The sequence below is a fragment of the Microcaecilia unicolor genome, chromosome 9 (genome assembly GCF_901765095.1).
Source record: "Microcaecilia unicolor chromosome 9, aMicUni1.1, whole genome shotgun sequence".
In the NCBI taxonomy this organism is placed as follows: Eukaryota; Metazoa; Chordata; class Amphibia; order Gymnophiona; family Siphonopidae; genus Microcaecilia; species Microcaecilia unicolor.
In genome coordinates, this window is record NC_044039.1 from 192,316,438 (window position 1) to 192,339,854 (window position 23,417).

The window sequence follows — 23,417 nt, forward strand, 5'->3', positions numbered from 1 at the left end:
TCAATGGGATTAAGGTCTGGTGACTGGCTAGGCCACTCCATGACCCTAATGTGCTTCTTCCTGAGCCACTCCTTTGTTGCCTTGGCTGTATGTTTTGGGTCATTGTCGTGCTGGAAGACCCAGCCACGACCCATTTTTAAGGCCCTGGCGGAGGGAAGGAGGTTGTCACTCAGAATTGTACGGTACATGGCCCCATCCATTCTCCCATTGATGCGGTGAAGTAGTCCTGTGCCCTTAGCAGAGAAACACCCCCAAAACATAACATTTCCACCTCCATGCTTGACAGTGGGGACGGTGTTCTTTGGGTCATAGGCAGCATTTCTCTTCCTCCAAACACGGCGAGTTGAGTTCATGCCAAAGAGCTCAATTTTTGTCTCATCTGACCACAGCACCTTCTCCCAATCACTCTCGGCATCATCCAGGTGTTCACTGGCAAACTTCAGACGGGCCGTCACATGTGCCTTCCGGAGCAGGGGGACCTTGCGGGCACTGCAGGATTGCAATCCGTTATGTCGTAATGTGTTACCAATGGTTTTCGTGGTGACAGTGGTCCCAGCTGCCTTGAGATCATTGACAAGTTCCCCCCTTGTAGTTGTAGGCTGATTTCTAACCTTCCTCATGATCAAGGATACCCCACGAGGTGAGATTTTGCGTGGAGCCCCAGATCTTTGTCGATTGACAGTCATTTTGTACTTCTTCCATTTTCTTACTATGGCACCAACAGTTGTCTCCTTCTCGCCCAGCGTCTTACTGATGGTTTTGTAGCCCATTCCAGCCTTGTGCAGGTGTATGAACTTGTCCCTGACATCCTTAGACAGCTCCTTGCTCTTGGCCATTTTGTAGAGGTTAGAGTCTGACTGATTCACTGAGTCTGTGGACAGGTGTCTTTCATACAGGTGACCATTGCCGACAGCTGTCTGTCATGCAGGTAACGAGTTGATTTGGAGCATCTACCTGGTCTGTAGGGGCCAGATCTCTTACTGGTTGGTGGGGGATCAAATACTTATTTCCCTCTGCAGAATGCAAATAAATTCATATACTTTCCACAATGTGATTTTCCGGATTTAATTTGTGATGTGCTATCTCTCACTGTTACCAATAACCTACCCTTCAATTATGGGCTGCTCATGTCTTTGTCAGTGGGCAAACTTACAATATCAGCAAGGGATCAAATACTTATTTCCCCCACTGTATGTGCAACAACTGGCGGACCTGGTCGAGAAGCTCCCGCCGGAGCAGTCCAGGCCTTATCAGGAGGTGGTCAGGCAGCTGAAGGCGTGCAGAAAGTTCCTGTCCAGGGGTATTTTTGACACCTGTGACGTGGCATCTCGTGCTGCGGCCCAAGGTATAGTGATGCGCAGGCTCTCATGGCTGCGTGCCTCTGACCTGGACAACCGCACCCAGCAGAGACTGGCTGACGTCCCTTGCCGGGGGGATAACATTTTCGGTGAGAAGGTCGAGCAGATGGTGGACCAACTGCATCAGCGGGAAACCGCTCTCGACAAGCTCTCCCACCGGGCGCCTTCAGCATCCACCTCCACAGGTGGACGTTTTTCCCGGGCCCGGCAGGCTGCACCCTATTCTTTTGCGAAGCGTAGGTCCAACCAGCCGGCCCGAAGGCCTCGTCAGGCACAGGGACAGCCCCAGCGCGCTCGTTCTCGTCAACAGCATGCGCCTAAGCAGCCCCCTGCGCCTCCACAGCAAAAGCCGGGGACGGGCTTTTGACTGGATCCACGGGAACATAGCCGCCCTACAAGTGTCCGTACCGGACGATCTGCCGGTCGGAGGGAGGTTAAAATTCTTTCACCAAAGGTGGCCTCTCATAACCTCCGACCAGTGGGTTCTCCAAATAGTGCGGTGCGGATACGCCCTGAATTTGGCCTCCCTGCCTCCAAATTGTCCCCCGGGAGCTCAGTCTTTCAGCTCCCATCACAAGCAGGTACTTGCAGAGGAACTCTCCGCCCTTCTCAGCGCCAATGCGGTCGAGCCCGTACCACCCGGGCAGGAAGGGCAGGGATTCTATTCCAGGTACTTCCTTGTGGAAAAGAAAACAGGGGGGATGCGCCCCATCCTAGACCTGAGAGGCCTGAACAAATTCCTGGTCAAAGAAAAGTTCAGGATGCTTTCCTTGGGCACCCTTCTGCCAATGATTCAGAAAAACGATTGGCTATGTTCCCTGGATTTAAAGGACGCATATACTCACATACCGATACTGCTAGCTCACAGACAGTATCTCAGATTCCGCCTGGGCACACGGCACTTTCAGTATTGTGTGCTGCCCTTTGGGCTCGCCTCCGCCCCACGAGTGTTTACCAAGTGCCTCGTGGTGGTAGCGGCCTACCTACGCAAGCTGGGAGTGCACGTGTTCCCATATCTCGACGATTGGCTGGTCAAGAACACCTCGGAGGCAGGAGCCCTCCGGTCCATGCAGTGCACTATTCAACTCCTGGAGCTGCTGGGGTTTGTGATAAATTACCCAAAGTCCCATCCCCAGCCAACCCAGTCTCTGGAATTCATAGGAGCTCTGCTGAATACCCAGACGGCTCAGGCCTTCCTTCCCGAAGCGAGGGCCAACAACCTCCTGTCCCTCGCTTCGCAGACCAGAGCGTCTCAGCAGGTCACAGCTCGGCAGATGTTGAGACTTCTGGGTCATATGGCCTCCACAGTTCATGTGACTCCCATGGCTCGTCTTCACATGAGATCTGCTCAATGGACCCTAGCTTCCCAGTGGTTCCAAGCCACCGGGAATCTAGAAGATGTCATCCGCCTCTCCACCAGTTGCCACACTTCACTGCTCTAGTGGACCATCCGGACCAATTTGACCCTGGGACGTCCATTCCAAATTCCGCAGCCCACGAAGGTGTTGACGACGGATGCATCTCGCCTGGGTTGGGGAGCTCATGTCGATGGGCTTCACACCCAGGGTCTGTGGTCCCTCCAGGAAAAGGATCTGCAGATCAACCTCCTGGAGCTCCGAGCGATCTGGAACGCGCTGAAGGCTTTCAGAGATCGTCTGTCCTGCCAAATTATCCAAATTCGGACAGACAATCAGGTTGCAATGTATTACGTCAACAAGCAGGGGGGCACCGGATCTCGCCCCCTGTGTCAGGAAGCCGTCGGGCTGTGGCGCTGGGCGTGCCAGTTTGGCATGCTCCTCCAAGCCACATACCTGGCAGGCGTAAACAACAGTCTGGCCGACAGACTGAGCAGAGTCATGCAACCGCACGAGTGGTCGCTCCATTCCAGAGTGGTACGCAAGATCTTCCGAGAGTGGGGCACCCCCTCGGTGGACCTTTTCGCCTCTCAGACCAACCACAAGCTGCCTCTGTTCTGTTCCAGACTTCAGACACACGGCAGGCTAGCGTCGGACGCCTTTCTCCTCCATTGGGGGATCGGCCTCCTGTATGCTTATCCTCCCATACCTTTGGTGGGGAAGACCTTACTGAAGCTCAAGCACGACCGCGGCACCATGATTCTGATAGCGCCCTTTTGGCCCCGTCAGATCTGGTTCCCTCTTCTTCTGGAGTTGTCCTCAGAAGAACCGTGGAGATTGGAGTGTTTTCCGACTCTCATTTCGCAGAACGATGGAGCGTTACTGCACCCCAACCTTCAGTCTCTGGCTCTCACGGCCTGGATGTTGAGGGCGTAGACTTCGCTGCGTTGGGTCTGTCGGGGGGTGTCTCCCGGGTCCTGCTTGCCTCCAGGAAGGATTCCACTAAAAAGAGTTACTTTTTCAAGTGGAGGAGGTTTGTCGTTTGGTGTGAGAGCAAGGCCCTAGAACCTCGTTCTTGCCCTGCACAGAACCTGCTTGAATACCTTCTACACTTATCAGAGTCTGGCCTCAAGACCAACTCAGTAAGGAATCACCTTAGTGCGATTAGTGCTTACCATTATCGTGTGGAAGGTAAAGCCATCTCTGGAGAGCCTTTAGTCGTTCGATTCATGAGAGGCTTGCTTTTGTCAAAGCCCCCTATCAAGCCTCCTACAGTGTCATGGGATCTCAACGTCGTCCTCACCCAGCTGATGAAACCTCCTTTTGAGCCACTGAATACCTGCCATCTGAAGTACTTGACCTGGAAGGTCATTTTCTTGGTGGCAGTTACTTCAGCTCGTAGGGTCAGTGAGCTTCAAGCCCTAGTAGCTCATGCTCCATATACCAAATTTCATCACAACAGAGTAGTGCTCCGCACCCACCCAAAGTTCCTGCCGAAGGTGGTGTCGGAGTTCCATCTTAACCAGTCAATTGTCTTGCCAACATTCTTCCCCAGGCCGCATACCCGCCCTGCTGAACGTCAGTTGCACACATTGGACTGCAAGAGAGCGTTGGCCTTCTACTTGGAGCGGACACAGCCCCACAGACAGTCCGCCCAATTGTTTGTTTCTTTCGACCCTAACAGGCTAGGGGTCGCTGTCGGGAAACGCACCATCTCCAATTGGCTAGCAGATTGCATTTCCTTCACTTACGCTCAGGCTGGGCTGACTCTTGAGGGTCATGTCACGGCTCATAGTGTTAGAGCCATGGCAGCGTCAGTGGCCCACTTGAAGTCAGCCACTATTGAGGAGATTTGCAAGGCTGCGACGTGGTCATCTGTCCACACATTCACATCACATTACTGCCTCCAGCAGGATACCCGACGCGACAGTCGGTTCGGGCAGTCGGTGCTGCAGAATCTGTTTGGGGTGTAAATCCAACTCCACCCTCCAGGACCCGAATTTATTCTGGTCAGGCTGCACTCTCAGTTAGTTGTTCTTCGTAGGTCAATTTCTGTTGTACCCTCGCCGTTGCGAGGTTCAATTGACCTGGGTTCTTGTTTTGAGTGAGCCTGAAAGCTAGGGATACCCCAGTCGTGAGAACAAGCAGCCTGCTTGTCCTCGGAGAAAGTGAATGATACATACCTGTAGCAGGTGTTCTCCGAGGACAGCAGGCTGATTGTTCTCACCTACCCTCCCTCCTCCCCTTTGGAGTTGTGTTTCATATTTTATTGTCATTCAACTGGCGGGAGCGGTCGCGCACGGGCGGGAAGACGGCCGCGCATGCGCGGTGGGCGTGCCCTGCGTGCCGACCGTCCCGCAAAGCCTTTTCCGGTTGGTGGGGGCTGCCGCGGACGTCACCCAGTCGTGAGAACAATCAGCCTGCTGTCCTCGGAGAACACCTGCTACAGGTATGTATCATTCACTTTCTCCGAGGACAGCAGGCTGATTGTTCTCACTGATGGGTGACGTCCTCGGCAGCCCCTCCAATCGGAATCTTCCTAGCAAAGTCCTTTGCTAGCTCTCGCGCGCCCGCGCGCACCGCGCATGCGCGGCCGTCTTCCCGCCCGAAACCGGCTCGAGCCGGCCAGTCCAGTATGTAGCAAGACAATACACTTCAAGGGAAGACACAACTCCAAAGGGGAGGCGGGCGGGTTTGTGAGAACAATCAGCCTGCTGTCCTCGGAGAATACCTTCTACAGGTATGTAGCATTCGCTTTCTCCGAGGACAAGCAGGCTGCTTGTTCTCACTGATGGGGTATCCCTAGCCCCCAGGCTCACTCAAAACAACAACCATGGTCAATTGGGCCTCGCAACGGCGAGGACATAACTGAGATTGACCTAAAAAAATTTACCAACTAACTGAGAGTGCAGCCTGGAACAGAACAAACAGGGCCCTCGGGGGGTGGAGTTGGATCCTAAAGCCCAAACAGGTTCTGAAGAACTGACTGCCCGAACCGACTGTCGCGTCGGGTATCCTGCTGCAGGCAGTAATGAGATGTGAATGTGTGGACAGATGACCACGTTGCAGCTTTGCAAATTTCTTCAATGGAGGCTGACTTCAAGTGGGCTACCGACGCAGCCATGGCTCTGACATTATGAGCCGTGACATGACCCTCAAGAGCCAGCCCCGCCTGGGCGTAAGTGAAGGAAATGCAATCTGCTAGCCAATTGGATATGGTGCGTTTCCCTACAGCCACTCCCCTCCTATTGGGGTCAAAAGAAACAAACAATTGGGCGGACTGTCTGTGGGGCTGTGTCCGCTCCAGGTAGAAGGCCAATGCTCTCTTGCAGTCCAATGTGTGCAGCTGACGTTCAGCAGGGCAGGAATGAGGACGGGGAAAGAATGTTGGCAAGACAATTGACTGGTTCAGATGGAACTCCGACACAACCTTTGGCAAGAACTTAGGGTGAGTGCGGAGGACTACTCTGTTATGATGAAATTTGGTGTAAGGGGCCTGGGCTACCAGGGCCTGAAGCTCACTGACTCTACGAGCTGAAGTAACTGCCACCAAGAAAATGACCTTCCAGGTCAAGTACTTCAGATGGCAGGAATTCAGTGGCTCAAAAGGAGGTTTCATCAGCTGGGTGAGAACGACATTGAGATCCCATGACACTGTAGGAGGCTTGACAGGGGGCTTTGACAAAAGCAAACCTCTCATGAAGCGAACAACTAAAGGCTGTCCTGAGATCGGCTTACCTTCCACATGGTAATGGTATGCACTGATTGCGCAAAGGTGAACTCTTACAGAGTTGGTCTTGAGACCAGACTCAGACAAGTGCAGAAGGTATTCAAGCAGGGTCTGTGTAGGACAAGAGCGAGGAGCTAGGGCCTTGCTGTCACACCAGACGGCAAACCTCCTCCACAGAAAGAAGTAACTCCTCTTAGTGGAATCTTTCCTGGAAGCAAGCAAGACGCGGGAGACACCCTCTGACAGACCCAAAGAGGCAAAGTCTACGCTCTCAACATCCAGGCCGTGAGAGCCAGGGACCAGAGGTTGGGATGCAGAAGCGCCCCTTCGTCCTGCGTGATGAGGGTCGGAAAACACTCCAATCTCCACGGTTCTTCGGAGGATAACTCCAGAAGAAGAGGGAACCAGATCTGACGCGGCCAAAAAGGAGCAATCAGAATCATGGTGCCTCGGTCTTGCTTGAGTTTCAACAAAGTCTTCCCCACCAGAGGAATGGGAGGATAAGCATACAGCAGGCCCTCCCCCCAATCCAGGAGGAAGGCATCCGATGCCAGTCTGCCGGGGGCCTGAAGCCTGGAACAGAACTGAGGGACATTGTGGTTCACTCGAGATGCGAAGAGATCCACCAAGGGGGTGCCCCACGCTTGGAAGATCTGGCGCACCACTCTGGAGTTGAGCGACCACTCGTGAGGTTGCATAATCCTGCTCAGTCTGTCGGCCAGACTGTTGTTTACGCCTGCCAGATATGTGGCTTGGAGCACCATGCCGAGACAGCGAGCCCAGAGCCACATGCTGACGGCTTCCTGACACAGGGGGCGGGATCCGGTGCCCCCCTGCTTGTTGATGTAGTACATGGCAACCTGGTTGTCTGTCTGAATTTGGATAATTTGATGGGACAGCCGATCTCTGAAAGCCTTCAGAGCGTTCCAGATCATTCGCAACTCCAGGAGATTGATCTGTAGACCGCGTTCCTGGAGGGACCAGCTTCCTTGGGTGTGAAGCCCATCGACATGAGCTCCCCATCCCAGGAGAGACGCATCCGTTGTCAGCACTTTTTGTGGCTGAGGAATTTGGAAAGGACGTCCCAGAGTCAAATTGGACCAGATTGTCCACCAATAGAGGGATTCGAGAAAACTCGTGGACAGGTGGATCACGTCTTCTAGACCCCCAGCAGCCTGATACCACTGGGAGGCTAGGGTCCATTGAGCAGATCTCATGTGAAGACGGGCCATGGGAGTCACATGAACTGTGGAGGCCATGTGGCCCAGCAATCTCAACATCTGCCGAGCTGTGATCTGCTGGGACGTTCGCACCCGCGAGACGAGGGACAACAAGTTGTTGGCCCTCGCCTCTGGGAGATAGGCGCGAGCCGTCCGAGAATCCAGCAGAGCTCCTATGAATTCGAGTTTCTGCACTGGGAAAGATGGGACTTTGGATAATTTATCACAAACCCCAGTAGCTCCAGGAGGCGAATAGTCATCTGCATGGACTGCAGGGCTCCTGCCTCGGATGTGTTCTTCACCAGCCAATCGTCGAGATATGGGAACACATGCACTCCCAGCCTGCGAAGTGCCGCTGCTACTACAGCTAGGCACTTTGTGAACACCCTGGGCGCAGAGGCGAGCCCAAAGGGTAGCACACAGTACTGGAAGTGGCGTGTGCCCAACTGAAATCGCAGATACTGTCTGTGAGCTGGCAGTATCGGGATGTGTGTGTAGGCATCCTTCAAGTCCAGAGAGCATAGCCAATCGTTTTGCTGAATCATGGGGAGAAGGGTGCCCAGGGAAAGCATCCTGAACTTTTCTTTTACGAGATATTTGTTCAGGGCCCTTAGGTCTAGGATGGGACGCATCCCCCTGTTTTCTTTTCCACAAGGAAGTACCTGGAATAGAATCCCAGCCCTTCTTGCCCGGATGGCACGGGCTCGACCGCATTGGCGCTGAGAAGGGCGGAGAGTTCCTCTGCAAGTACCTGCTTGTGCTGGAAGCTGTAAGACTGAGCTCCCGGCGGACAATTTGGAGGTTTGGAGGCCAAATTGAGGGTGTATCCTTGCCGGACTATTTGCAGAACCCACTGATCGGAGGTTATGAGAGGCCACCTTTGTTGAAAAGCTTTTAACCTCCCTCCGACTGGCAGGTCGCCCGGCACTGACACTTGGATGTCGGCTATGCTCTGCTGGAGCCAGTCAAAAGCTCGCCCCTTGCTTTTGCTGGGGAGCTGCGGGGCCTTGCTGAGTCGCACGCTGCTGACGAGAGCGAGCGCGCTGGGGCTTAGCCTGGGCCGCAGGCTGTCGGGAAGGAGGATTGTACCTACGCTTACCAGAAGTATAGGGAACAGTCTTCCTTCCCCCGAAAAATCTTCTACCTGTAGAGGTAGAAGCTGAAGGCTGCCGGCGGGAGAACTTGTCGAATGCGGTGTCCCGCTGGTGGAGAGACTCTACCACCTGTTCGACTTTCTCTCCAAAAATATTGTCCGCACGGCAAGGCGAGTCCGCAATCCGCTGCTGGAGTCTATTCTCCAGGTCGGCGGCACGCAGCCATGAGAGCCTGCGCATCACCACACCTTGAGCAGCGGCCCTGGACGCAACATCAAAAGTGTCATACACTCCTCTGGCCAGAAATTTTCTGCACGCCTTCAGCTGCCTGACCACCTCCTGAAAAGGCTTGGCTTGCTCAGGGGGAAGAGCATCAACCAAGCCCGCCAACTGCCGCACATTATTCCGCATGTGTATGCTCGTGTAGAGCTGGTAAGACTGAATCTTGGCCACGAGCATAGAAGAATGGTAGGCCTTCCTCCCAAAGGAGTCTAAGGTTCTAGAGTCTTTGCCCGGGGGCGCCGAAGCATGCTCCCTAGAACTCTTAGCCTTCTTTAGGGCCAGATCCACAACTCCAGAGTCGTGAGGCAACTGGGTGCGCATCAGCTCTGGGTCCCCATGGATCCGGTACTGGGACTCGATCTTCTTGGGGATGTGGGGATTACTTAGTGGCTTGGTCCAGTTCGCAAGCAATGTCTTTTTCAGGACATGGTGCAAGGGAACAGTGGACGCTTCCTTAGATGGAGAAGGATAGTCCAGGAGCTCAAACATTTCAGCCCTGGGCTCGTCCTCCACAACCACCGGGAAGGGGATGGCCGTAGACATCTCCCGGACAAAGGAAGCAAAAGACAGACTCTCGGGAGGAGAAAGCTGTCTTTCAGGAGAGGGAGTGGGATCAGAAGGAAGACCGTCAGACTCCTCGTCAGAGAAATATCTGGGGTCTTCTTCTTCTTCCCACGAGGCCTCACCCTCGGTGTCAGACACAAGTTCACGGACCTGCGTCTGCAACCGCGCCCGGCTCAACTCTGTGGAGCCACGTCCACGATGGGGGCGTCGAGAGGTAGACTCCCTCGCCCGCATCGGCGAAGCTCCCTCCGCCGACGTAGTCGGGGAGCCCTCCTGGGAGGTGGCCGCAGTCGGCACCGCACGCGGTACCGACGTCGGGGACCTCACCCCGGGTGATGGGCCAGCCGGCGCCACGCTCGACGGTACCGGAGGCGCAAGCACCGCCAGTACCGGAGGGGTAGGGCGCAACAGCTCTCCCAGAATCTCTGGGAGAACGGCCCGGAGGCTCTCGTTCAGAGCGGCTGCAGAGAAAGGCATGGAGGTCGATGCAGGCGTCGACGTCAGAACCTGTTCCGGGCGTGGAGGCTGTTCCGGGCTGTCCAGAGTGGAGCGCATCGACACCTCCTGAACAGAGGGTGAGCGGTCCTCTCGGTGCCGATGCCTGCTGGGTGCCGACTCCCTCGGCGACCCAGAGCTCTCGGTGCTGACACGGGGAGGGGACCGGTGTCGATGCTTCTTCGACTTCTTCCGAAGCATGTCACCGGAGCTCCCCGGCACCGACGAGGAGGACGTAGAATCCATCCGTCGCTTCCTCGGGGCCGAGACCGAAGAGGGTCGATCCCGGGGGGGGCTGTACCGCAGGAGCCCTCAGGGTAGGAGGAGACCCACCCGAGGGCTCACCGCCACCAGCAGGGGAATGGACAGCCCTCACCTGCACTCCACTCGATGCACCACCGTCCGACGACATCAGGAGACGAGGTCCCGGTACCACCGACGTCGATGCAGCTATCCGATGTCTCGGCGCCGATGCAGAGGGCCGATGCTTCGATGCACTCGATGCACTGGCAGCCAGGGATGAAGGTCTGGACGCTGATGACGTCGATGCACACGATGACCCCGGTGCCGATGCCGACGAAGAGCCCGAGAACAAAACGTTCCACTGGGCTAATCTCGCTACTTGAGTCCGCCTTTGTAACAGGGAACACAGACTGCAGTTCTGGGGACGGTGCTCGGCCCCCAGACACTGAAGACACGAAGAGTGCCTATCAGTGAGCGAGATTACCCGGGCGCACTGGGTGCACTTCTTGAAGCCGCTGGAAGGCTTCGATGTCATGGGTGGAAAAATCGCGCCGGCGAAGTCAAAATCCGAAATGACGAATTTGGAGCACCAAAACTTTAAGGGAGAAAAATCTCGACCGAGGCTGAAAGAAGGCCTACCCCGACGACGAAAGAAAACTTACCGGGGCAAAAACTGGAAATACGGGAAGGGAAAACGAGACCCAAGGGGGTTTTCGGAGCACTTCCCGACAAATTTAAAGAACTTTTCCGAAGAAAAACACGTCAATATAAAACGGACGCGCGAGGTCGACTCTCCGGGGCTCGACACGACAAAAAACACAGCCGTACCGAGTGCGGATGAAAGAAGACTGGCCGGCTCGAGCCGGTTTCGGGCGGGAAGACGGCCGCGCATGCGCGGTGCGCGCGGGCGCGCGAGAGCTAGCAAAGGACTTTGCTAGGAAGATTCCGATTGGAGGGGCTGCCGAGGACGTCACCCATCAGTGAGAACAAGCAGCCTGCTTGTCCTCGGAGAATTCTCATATACCCTCCTACCTCCCCTAGAAGTTGCATTGTTTATGCTTATTTTATTCAGTTAAGGGTCCCATGTGAGTTGGTCAGGTGGGAAGTTGCGCACAAATCCATGATTGGGCCTGCCAAAAACTTCCAGAAGCTGAAGGAATATCAGGTAGCATCCGTTCTGGGGCTCAGTGGATGATGTCACCCACATGTGAGAACTTATGTCCTGCTGTCCTCGGAGAACACCTACTACAGGTGAGTAACTTCATATTGTGTATTTCTTAAAGTGTGATTGTATCATGGGAGGTCAGGCTGTGGATTGCCTCTGATTTCAGGGTGGCTAGTTGACGAGACTTGTTCCATCTGTGGCGGGCAAGCTGGGCATTCCTTCCAGCTGTTGAGCCTTCTACTGTTTCTGGCTGGCCTGTTATGCGGCTATAGCCACAGTGCCTTGACTTGAGGTGGGGTGGCGCAGTTTTTATCACCTCTACCCATGGAGTCTGGTTCTGTCTCTGACTCTCGAGCCTTGCCAGAATTTGCTTTGTTGCTGGTTAACAAAGGTTTCTCCTTTGTGGGGTAGTGCAGTTTTGTCTGCCGCTGGATGTCAGGCTTTCTTCTGCAATTTGGAGCTTTCACTCTATCTTCTTTATCATGTCTCAAGTTGGCGCCAATTTTCTTGATTCTGAAGTTCTTGCTTCGTGTCGGGATGGCGAGTTTTCTCGGGGGACTCCTTTCTCCTTCTGCCTCCATGTCGGGAGTCTGGCTCCACTATTGTCCATCAGGGCTTGTTCTGTCTTTGAGATCCCACCCCACTTGGGGACTTCTTTGGTACATCCCACTCGTCTCTGGATTAATCTGTGGGACACTATGGAAAGTAAAATTATTCCTTACCTGATAATTTTCTTTTCATTAGTTCCAACAGATCAATCCAGAGGCCTACCCTTTGTTGATTTGGGTTTATTTAAGTTCTTTAAAGGAATAAAAAAAAAAAGAATTGCAAAACATCAGGCTGCAGTTTCCACTAGATGTTTCCTTCCCGCAGGAGTGGTGGTGGAGGAACCTACTTGGACTTTATAGAGGCAGGAGTGGACTTCCATGTCGAATTTATTCTTATTTTTCCATTGCTTTGGTATTGACAATACTGAGGTTAAGATGGATACACAGGTCTACATATAGTAAACTTATGAGGTTCTCTCTATCTCCACCTGCTGGTAGAGGGACATAACCCACTCATCTCTGGATTGATCTGTTGGGACTAATGGAAACAAAATGATCAGGAATTTTACCTTCACTCCTTCCCTGGCCATGCCAAATTCAAAATAATGTTGGCCAACCCAGCACAGCACTATATCTTAGATGTGTGGAACAGGAGTAACAGTGCAGTGTCAGCTCAGCCAGTGTAATTTTGAAATTGGTGCAGCTGAGCAGAAAGGTTTCACATTAGGATTCATCATCCAGGACAAGAATCTAGGCATCAATGTAGACAATATGTTGAAATACTCTTCTCAGTACATAGCTGCAGCAAAAAAACCCAAACAAAACATTAGGAATTATTAGGAAGAGAACGGAGACTGAAACAAAGCATATCATAATTCTTCAGTGTCAGTTCTTGGTGTGACCTCCCGTAGAGCATTGTTTGCAATTCTGGTCGCTGCCTCTTAAAGATATAGCAGAAATAGAAGTAATCAAAATGATAAAGGGTATGGAATGACTCCCCTGGAAGGAAAGGCTAAAGAGATTAGGGCTTTTTAGCTTGGAGAAGAGACAGTTGAGGGGAGATATAATAGAGGTCTATAAAATGAGTGGAATGGGTAAACACAAATCATAGTAACATAGTAAATGATAGTAGGTAAAGACCAGCATAGCCCATCCAATATGCTCAGAAAGGCAGCCAGGGTTGTACCTGTGACTCTGTGCAGGTTGCCCCCTTTATCTTTAGGGTTATAATTAACACCCTAAAGAATAATGGGAGGGGTAACCCACATAGAGTCACAGGTACAACCTTAGCTACTTTTCAGAGCAGTGGATGGGCCATGCTGGTCTTTATCTGCCAAACCACAACACAAAAAAAAACTCTAAAAAAATAGATATATGTTCATAAGACATGGAGGCAGAGTGATAATTTAATTTAACGTGATAACCCTTATGTTAAACCTGAGAGAAAGACTATCAGTATATGAAGTGAAAAATAGTGCCCACCGGCACCAGCACTAGTTACTCCAGACATATGCTAAGCCCAAATGACACAAAACTCATAAATAGATCAAATCCAATCACACACATCATTCATGCTATTCAAAGGTCTGTTCCCGATAGAGAAGGGCAAATATAGTTCTGACTTTGATCCCAAAAAGCAAGAAAGTGAGCAGAAGCAAAATTTCAAACTACAGACCCGTGGCCTCCATACCCCTCATGACCAAGACAGTGGAAGGATTGATTGCTAGACAACTGATGGACTACCTTAACAACGTTTCCATACTCCATGACTCCCAATTGGGCTTCAGACCCCAGTATAGCACTGAAACAGTGCTCATAACATTACTAGCCAACTTCAAAAGGGAAATCAGCAAAGATAAAAAAAAGTCCTACTTTTACAATTCGACATGCCAAGCGCTTTTGATATGGTTGGTCACCAGATTCTGCTAAGACTACTGGACAAAATTGACATTGGCAGCGAGGTGCTCCATTGGTTCAAAGGCTTCCTGAAATCTAGATCTTACCAAGCAAAGGTGGGCAATACACTCTCTCCCCATGGAAAGCAGACTGTGGGGTTCCGCAAGGCTCAACAGTTTCTCCCATATTATTTAACATAATGATGCTCCCACTAGCAAACATACTGACGAAAAAAGGTTTCAACCCCTTCATGTACGCAGACAATGTGTCAATATACATCCCGTTTGATAAGGAACTGACAGAAATCACAACCTTGATAAGCCAAGGTATGAGCATCTTAGAGTCCTGTTCTACCGCATTCAAACTGAAACTTAACAGAGAGAAGACACAGTTCTTGGTACCTGTTGCAATGAGACCTTCTCCAGCATCACCCTGGATGGGGGCACTTATCAGATAGTAAATAACCTGAAAGTCTTAGGGGTTACACTGGACCACAGATTGTCCTTTGAAAAACAGGTGACAAATGTCGTAATGAAAACTTTCCAAACACTGTGGAAGTTAAAACGTATTAGAGGCTACTTTCCAAGAGAGGTTTTCTGTATGCTAGTCCAAATACTGACCCTGGCACACATAGATTACTGCAATGAAGCAAAGAACAAATTCAGAAGAAATTGCAGACAGCACAAAACCTCTGCTGAGCGGTTAATATACAAAAAATCACAGTTCGACAAAGCCAGCCCATTACTTCAAGCCTTACACTCTATAATGAGAACCTACAGCCTCACTAAGTCACCTCACCAACCCACTCAATTATGAACGCTTACCTTCTATAACTACCCTAATCACTCTCTTCCTTCTTCTTTTTCCCTTCCTAATCGCTACACATTACTAACTGTATCTGATCTGATATCCTGAAATGACAATGTTAACAAATCTATGTAAGCCACATTGAGCCTGCAAATAGGTGGGGGAATGTGGGATACAATTGCAATAAATAATCTCTCTATATAAAAGGCACCACCAGCGTTCTATGAAGCCTCCAGCCGGAAGTGTGAAGGGGGAGAGATATCCGGTTTCCCCATGAGTGTCTGCCCCGCCCTCTCTGTAACACAAACAGTGAAGGAAAACACAGCAAAGCACGAAATCAAATCGCTCTCTCTGAAACAGTGAAGGACTCAGAGGGGGGAGGGGAGAGAGGGCAGAGGGCAGGGACACACACACTCCCACATGCACACAGAAGAAAACCTTGCTAGCCCCCGTTTCATTTGCATCAGAAACGGGGCTTTTTTACTAGTAGTAATAATAATAATCAAGGCCAGAATAACCTTCAAGCTTTGCACCCTGGCATGCAAGATCATTTTGGGCCTTGCACAAGGATACATGGCAGACCTAATGGATTTGCCACTACACAACATAAGCACGGAAGCGAGGACCTGTTTCACACTCAATTTCCCCAGCTGTCAGGATCTGAGATACAAATCAGTTTACTCGTCGGATTTTACCTACCTTTGCACTAATAGTTGGAATGCACTCCCAAAAGGCTTAAGGTGCATGAATAACTAGCTGAACTTTCGTAAACAGCTCAAAGCTTTCTTCTTCAAGACTCAAGAGAGAGTCAGGTTACAGTCATGTTAACTCTTTATTATGATCAGATATGTAAAGCAAAAATATTCTGTTAGCCTGCATTCTGTTTGCACTAACTATTCTATTATCATCGTAAGCCACATTGAAACAATGTTATTTGAAAATTGTGGGATTATAAATGTGAAATAAATAAATAGTGAATAGTATCTCCAAATGGAGCATAAAACGGAATGACGTATACAGTGATGTCATATTCAACATCTTTATTGTCCATGAAAAATCTCTAGCACTGGTAAATATTAGCACACCAGATGAAAAACACAAACAAACCAAGTATAAGAGTACAAAAGTACAGATGACAAGTCAAGTCAATAAATGATAGGTTTTTATCTACCATCATTTATTTTGATACTGTGTTCTTATGATTCATGTTTACCCAGTCCACTCCACTCCTCTCATCACTTGTTGACTTTTTCAAAAACTGCAAAAACTAGGGGACATACCATGAAGTTACTAAGTGGAACATTTGAAACAAATATTTTGCTTTCTCAATGAATAATTTAAGTTTTAGAATTTATTGTTGAAGGGTGTGGTAAAATCAGTTAGAGTAACTGGGTTTTAAAAAGGAGTTTAATAAGTTCCTGTCAGAAAATTCTGTAAACCATTATTAAGATAGACTTAGGGAAATGTATTGGTTATCAAACAAAATGCAGTGTGAACTAGAGTTAAAAAATAGGTAACCTAATACTATAATATACAAAACTCTAGTGAGGTAATATAGAAACAATCGTGCTTCAACAGTGTTAAGGAGAAAAGGCCCTCAGAAACCATCGGCACACGGCCGTAGGTTTTAAGCGATGTTATGATTTATAATAATAACTGTCGCTTAGATTCTATCATAGGGCATAAAAACTCCCTAAAGTGTTAGAGCATAGTTTTGCACAGCTTATGGTTACTGTTAGTATATTCCAAATAACCAGCTGGTTATTTGAAATATACTAACAGTAACCATAAGCTGTGCAGAAGAGTAAGAATATACTCCATCACTTTAGGTAGAAGAGCAAAATTATGCTCTAACACTTTAGGGAGTTTTAATGCCCTATGATAGAACCTAAGCGACAGTTATTATTATAAATCATAACATCGCTTAAAACCTACGGCCGTGTGCCAATGGTTTCTGAGGGCTTTTCTCCTTAACACTGTTGAAGCACGATTGTTTCTATATTACCTCACTAGAGTTTTTTGTAAATCTATTGGGTATCTCTGGGGGTGAACAGCATGGTATTTGTAACTTAGACTGGCCACTATTGGAAGCAAGTTACTGAGCTTGATGGAGCTTTGATCTGACTCAGTGTGGCAATTCTAATGTTCTTAACTGTATGTATGTTTAATACAAGGTGTCAGAAAAATAATAATTTATCTGTGTGGTTTGCCCTTTGTGAGTCTCTTGCAATAGTGATTCAGCACGTTGCAGTGATGATTTCGTATGAAAATATAAAATCCACAATGTGTTGCTCTTTTTCAGTGACCAAAAGTCTGGCTGTCTTGCACTAATATGTGAACTTATGGATATGAATATTTATGAGCTGATTCGAGGCAAGTACCAGTTACATGTTTAAAGGTCTATATGAAGCTGTGTCCCATCTTCAATATGTATCAAATGTTAAGGTAATGGAAAATACCTTAGTACATGCTGTAAGGAATTGCAGCCAAATAATGATCTATCAGTCCCCCATCACTCGATAAATGGAGTGCTTGTTGGGGTACCCCATTTTGCTGTCCTCTTTCGGTGCCTTTCTAGGGAAAGCAGAAACAAGTGCAAGCTAGAGCTGGTGGTCTCGCTTGCTCTTTAATAAAATGAATATTTTTTTAAATTTTTGTTACATTTGTACCCCGCGCTTTCCCTCTCATGGCAGGCTCAATGCGGCTTATGTGGGGCAATGGAGGGTTAAGTGACTTGCCCAGAGTCACAAGGAGCTGCCTGTGCCTGAAGTGGGAATTGAACTCAGTTCCTCAGTTCCCCAGGACCAAAGTCCACCACCCTAACCACTAGGCCACTCCTCCACTAGGGGCCCTTTTACTAAGGGGGGGCTTAGTGCACAAAAAAAGACATCGCAGGATGTGTTAAAGCATCCTTCAGAAATTTCTCTTTTGGCACACTCTGATCGTGCACTGTTTTCGAGGGTGGCATGGGCTGGGAGTGCTGTGTTTTTAGTCTGTGTGCCAGTTAGGCAGCAGGCTGCTGCATTGGTGGGACTCTGTTTCTCCTCCAGAGACACCTGCTGTTCGGTGAGTCCCTGCCTTTCTCTTTTCGGCACGGGGGTACCGTGCTTTAGTGTGGGCGACGCTGGCCTTTGAAAGCTGTTCCCACTGTGGTAGCAGATGCTCCCCAGTGGGACTCTGTGTGGTGGCATGTTCGAACACTGGGGAGGGAAGCGCTGAAGTTCCCCTTCCCCCAACAGCCTATTCCCACGCTAAAATGGTGGGAATGTGCGCCTTTTTGCTGGCGCGGCCCTCTCTTTTCTCCGGCTCTGATCCTTTCCCGCCCTGCGTCCTTGATGTGGGCGGGGTGTGGCCAGCTTCTCCTAAAGGATCTTGTGTTCCATTACAGACTTCTGGTACAGGGGATTCCCCTTTATTTTCTCCAGCCTTTGCTTTCCTTTACCAAAATCATTGTTGAATCAGAAAACATGTAGCTGGGGCACTGGCACAAATTCTTCTCGAACTGCCCCCACTATGCAATGGGATCCAAGGAAAGAACAGAACTACTTTAAGCTGTTTCTATATCTTCTGAGCAGGATCTCCTCTGCTCTGGGACCCTTAATTTGAACCTTTCTTCTTAAGAGAGCTTGGCCTCAGTAGTCCTTTTTGTGATTGGGGGAGTTTTTATGCCTATCTTGGGCAGATGGGTTCTAGATGGCTAAGTTTTCCAGAAGGAATCTGATGTCCTGTGATGCGCCTTGTTTTTTTTTGGGGTGCACGTCTGCCACTCTGGGCACTTCTCTGGAGCAGGGGGCTTCTGACCTCCCCCCCCCCCCCCGAGCTCATTCTGCTTCTCTATATGCCTATATGTTGCAGAAGTCTGGTAGGGGAACTGACAGTTCCTTTTTAGTTCAGCCTTTGGAGTTTTGTGGCTTGTTCCCTGTCTCAGTCTCTTCTGATGGACCCTACCCCAAAGAGGGGATGTTTTTTTATCCAACTCAGTAGTAAGGTACATTGCTCCCCTGTCTTCCTGTATTCTGATGGACTATTTTTAGGGCAGTCCCTTTCTGCACAAAGGCAGCAAGAATCACCTGAGCTGGAAAGCCATGTTTGCCTAAGTGGGTACATTGATAGCAACAGGTATCACTGTCTGTGGTGTTTAGATTTTCTTATAGTTCCTGCGTTGGCTAAGGCTGTTCCTGGTATGGGAAACAGTGAACAGCATCGGAGCAGGGCTCCTTGTATGTTGGGCCTCTGAAAGGGCCTAGTTAGTATTTAGTATTTTTATTTACAGACTTTTCTGTCCCCTCAGTTTTTCTCTGAGGGCAGTTGCTTGAACAGCTTGGAAGTTTCCCTCCTTCCTTTGTGAAACTCTTTTTATACTGGCAGTTCAGGCATTGCCTATGAGCACACCACCACCCTGAGTGTGCCTGATCTCTGATCTTGGAAGCTCAGCCCATGGTTGGATTGTTGCCTGCCATAAATGAACAGCATCTTGACATCCTAGGAATAAAGTGGGGGGTTACCACTGGCTGAACTATGCCCAACAGGTTTCAACATTCAACATCAACCAAGACCAGGAAGACAGGATGGAGGGGTAGCATTATTGATTCGGGACACAATCAAACTGCGCAGAATATCTACCCCCCAGCTACATGGATCAGAAGAATCTCTTTTAATCCAACTTGAAGAGGAGAAGCCAATCTGGCTGCTTATGATTTACAGAGCACCTCGTAACAACACATTATCTGTGCAAGAACTCCTAGACCTGATTACTCAACTGACCCTGAATTACCCTAGGCTGGTGATCATGGGAGACTTCAATCTACACATCAAAACCCCAGATACCACCACAGCTTCCTTTCTGGACACGATGACAGCACTAGGGATTTACACAGGTGATTAATTCTCCAACCCACAAAAAGGGTCACATACTAGACCTGGTATTCTAAAAAGGGTGGATATCCAAAAATTCTGGAATAACAGTATTGAAATAACACCCCTATCATGGTCAGACCATTTTCTAATTAAATTCTCCCTAAGTGACCACCTGAAACAAATGGCACCTCTCAAGGTTTGGAAGGAGATCAGAGACAAAAAAAAAGTTGACCACTGAGAATTTCCTAGAGGCCTTGGCCTATCCGCATATAGATGAAAAGACAACAGTGGCAGAACAAGTTGACATCTGGAATACACACCTAGCCAAGACCTTAGAGAAGACAGCACCACTAAAAAAGGTCTTATGCTCCACTCACAAACGCTCACCTTGGTTTTCTCCAGAACTTCGGATTCTTAATCGCGAAGGACGAAAACTGGAAAGGAGATGGCGCAAATCTCACCTGGATGAAGACAGGCTAAACTGCAGGAAGCACATGGCAAAGTACCGCCAAGCCTTAACAACAACCAAAAAACAGTATTTCTCTCAATCCATTGCACAGGCTGCCAGTTCAACCAAGCAGCTGTTCAGTATAGTAAACAGCCTACTGCAACCCCCACAACAAAACCAGCCTGCCCAGTCTAAACTGAACTGCAATGATTTTGCTGCATACTTTGCCAACAAAATTAAAAGTCTCCACCAGGATTTACAGGCAATCCCACCCAGTGCCCAATCAGTCAACCAGGGGTGCACAAACTCGCCCCCGCCTAACTGTCACAGATGGAACACTTCTAACTTAATGACAGAGGAGAGCCTTGACAAAATCCTAAGAGACCTTTGACCAACTACCTGCTCCCTCGATCCCTGCCATCAAAGATAGTGCAGTAGGCAAGTATGGGCCTTATAGAAGGCGGCACAAAAATTGTGACACCTCTCCTTTCTAATGGGCAACTACCAACAGCATTAAAAAGGGCAGTGGTTTGCCCTCTGCTGAAGAAAAACAACCTTGACCAGGACAAACTTGAAAGTTACAGGCCAGTATCCAACATCCCGTTTCTAGGGAAACTCATAGAACAAACAGTCTGTGTTCAACTTAATGAATGGCTAGAAAAGAGTAACTGGCTAGATCCATGTCAATGTGGATTCAAACCTGGTTATGGAACAGAAACGGTCCTTGTATCCCTGCTAGGTGATCTTCACAGAAACCGAGACAAGGGATTTGCCTCGATGTTAGTACTGCTAGATTTCTCAGCAGCTTTTGACACTGTGAATCATGATATCTTGCTAGCACGACTGACAGAAACAGGTATCAGACAGGCAACAATCCATAATGATTGGCAGCAACTCATCACTACCATGGACACTGACCTGCGGGGTACCACAAGAATCGATACTGTCACCTATTCTTTTCAATATCTACCTCAAACCACTAGCTGAGCTGATTCGGTCAATGGACACTCAGTTCCACATCTATGCGGATGATGTGCAGCTACTCATACCCATTGAACCTGACTTACCTATAGTCTTGAATAAACTGATCACTTGTCTAACATCAATTCAAGAATGGGCTAAACACAACAAACTTTGCTTGAACCCAAGTAAAACCGAGCTTCTCTGGGTCCCTAACACAAGTGGATACATACCTGACATCAAATTCCTTTTGGGAAGTATGAACTCCCCCTCAAATCACAAGTCAGGAACCTTGGAATACAGTTAGATTCAACACTTACTCTGATTCCCCAAATCCAAGCAACCTTCAAGAGCTGCTTCTACTATTTGCAACAGCTATGCTGCCTTTCTCCTTGCATCAAGAAGGTAAATATTATCCCAGTTGTGCATGCCATGGTAACATCAAGACTGGATTACTGCAATGCACTATACAATGGTCTGACTACAAAGGGTCTGCACCAGCTCCAGCTGATTCAAAATGCAGCAGCAAGACTCATAGAAGGTTGCAAGTGACGTGCAAAAACTTCATTGGCTACCAGTACAATACAGGGCTAAATTTAAAACTCTGTCTGATCTTCAAGGCCCTGAAAGGAAATGGCCCCGAGTATCTGAAGAATAGGATGATCCTCCACATACCGCCAAGGACACTAAGGTCCTCCCAAGGAGTTTCACTAACTACACCCACTCCAAAAGACATTACATGATGTGATACCCACAAGCGAGCCTTCTCCGGAGTAGCCCCCACACTCTGGAATGCATTGCCTAAAAGGCTTCGCTTAACACAAGACTACCTCTACTTCAGGAAGCAGGTGAAAGCTTGGCTCTTCAACCAAGCCTTTAATGGAAGAAGTAACTAACTTGTTAGTCTCACTCACACACACAAGGATTGACTCGGGCTGCACATACTGCAGCGGGACATGTTTATCCACTCCTACCCTAGCTGAGATAATATTTAACCATCTCTCTGACCTCACGTGCAACTTTCTTCAAATCAATCACCTTACTTTCTAATTCTTCCTACTTTCTTACTCATCTGTATGTTACAACTTTGCCTTACCCTTCACTACCAGTTATAATGTTCTAGTACATATTGTGTTGTCATTGCAAGTAGTATACAATGCCATACTTTGTATTGTTCAAATATTCTTACTGCTCTAATTGCCTACTGCTCATGTTTGATCTATTCTTACTGTACACCGCCTTGAATTCCTTCAAAAAGGCGGTAAATAAATCCTAATAAATAAATAAACCCATATCGGTCCAGTAATCGCACTTTGATACCACTGGCATTTACCACATATATTGTGCGTTCCATCTATCCCTATGCTTCTCATCTGTCTCATGTATCACTGTGGAGTCAAATGCTCTCCCAAGGTTTTCCCTTGTGTAAATGCTACCTTAGGAAATTCTTCAAAACCAGGGAATAACGTCATAATATGCCAGTGAGTACGCATACTTTGGACAAATTGTTTTGTCAAATGGTAAAATGGCAACACACATATAAACCTCTCCTCATTTTTTATATTTTGCTCCTGCAATAACAACTCTTGTTGGGCAAATCTAGCTCTCAAATACGCCTTGCGTGCTGCAGATCCAGGGTATCCTCTATCTAAAAATCTCTGTTTCAATTGTTTCGCTAGCAAATTTAAATTCAGGCAATGTAGTACAAATTCTCCACACTCGGAGGAACTGGCTGATTGGTAAATTATATTTGAGAGAATATGGGTGAAGTCTATCAAAATGTAGTAATGTATTTCTTTCCACTGGCTTGCGGTACAGAGTAGTTGTCAACCTTCCATCAATTTTCATCACCCATAAATCCAAAAAATAAATCCTTAGGATACCAAAAATCATTTCAAATTGAATGTTACCATCCAACCCATTCAGTTTGGTCAAGAAAATCCACAATTCAGTTTCTGATGCTGTCCAAATAAGGAATACATCATCCAGGAACCTCTTCCATAATAACACTGATCTGAATTCCTCCAGAGTGTAAACTTTCTGTGTCTCCAACTGGTCCATCTATAGGGTGGCTACCAGTGGGGCTAATAATGTCCCCATCGCCACCCCACTAATCTGTTGATAAGACTGTTCAGTAAGTATCACCGCTGAGATCTTTGGTAAAGTGAATACAAATAGGAGGCAATTGTTATATTGGATCTATTAAGAACTTTCTGATTTAGATTTGTGGTGGATGTGGAGTACTACCATTTTATAACATGAACATTCCTAAATCAAACGAAAATGGGAACAGGAATCGGGGGCAACATTAACTGGGTGGAATGTAGGGCTCACATTGCAGGGAATCCCAGCCATTAGTCTGGATGAGAGGCTCCGGGAAAGTGGGTATAGAGTC

General features: G+C 48.7%; 1 protein-coding gene across 2 annotated transcripts in view; it reads left to right on the forward strand.

The window, feature by feature from the left end:
- Positions 1-23,417, forward strand: part of MOK (MOK protein kinase) — a 119,710-nt gene that overhangs the window by 47,646 nt on the left and 48,647 nt on the right. For both annotated transcript variants that reach the window (XM_030214570.1, XM_030214571.1), the window contains exon 4: positions 17,060-17,130. In XM_030214570.1, coding sequence (XP_030070430.1) covers positions 17,060-17,130 — 71 coding nt within the window. The remainder of the gene's footprint in view (positions 1-17,059; positions 17,131-23,417) is intronic.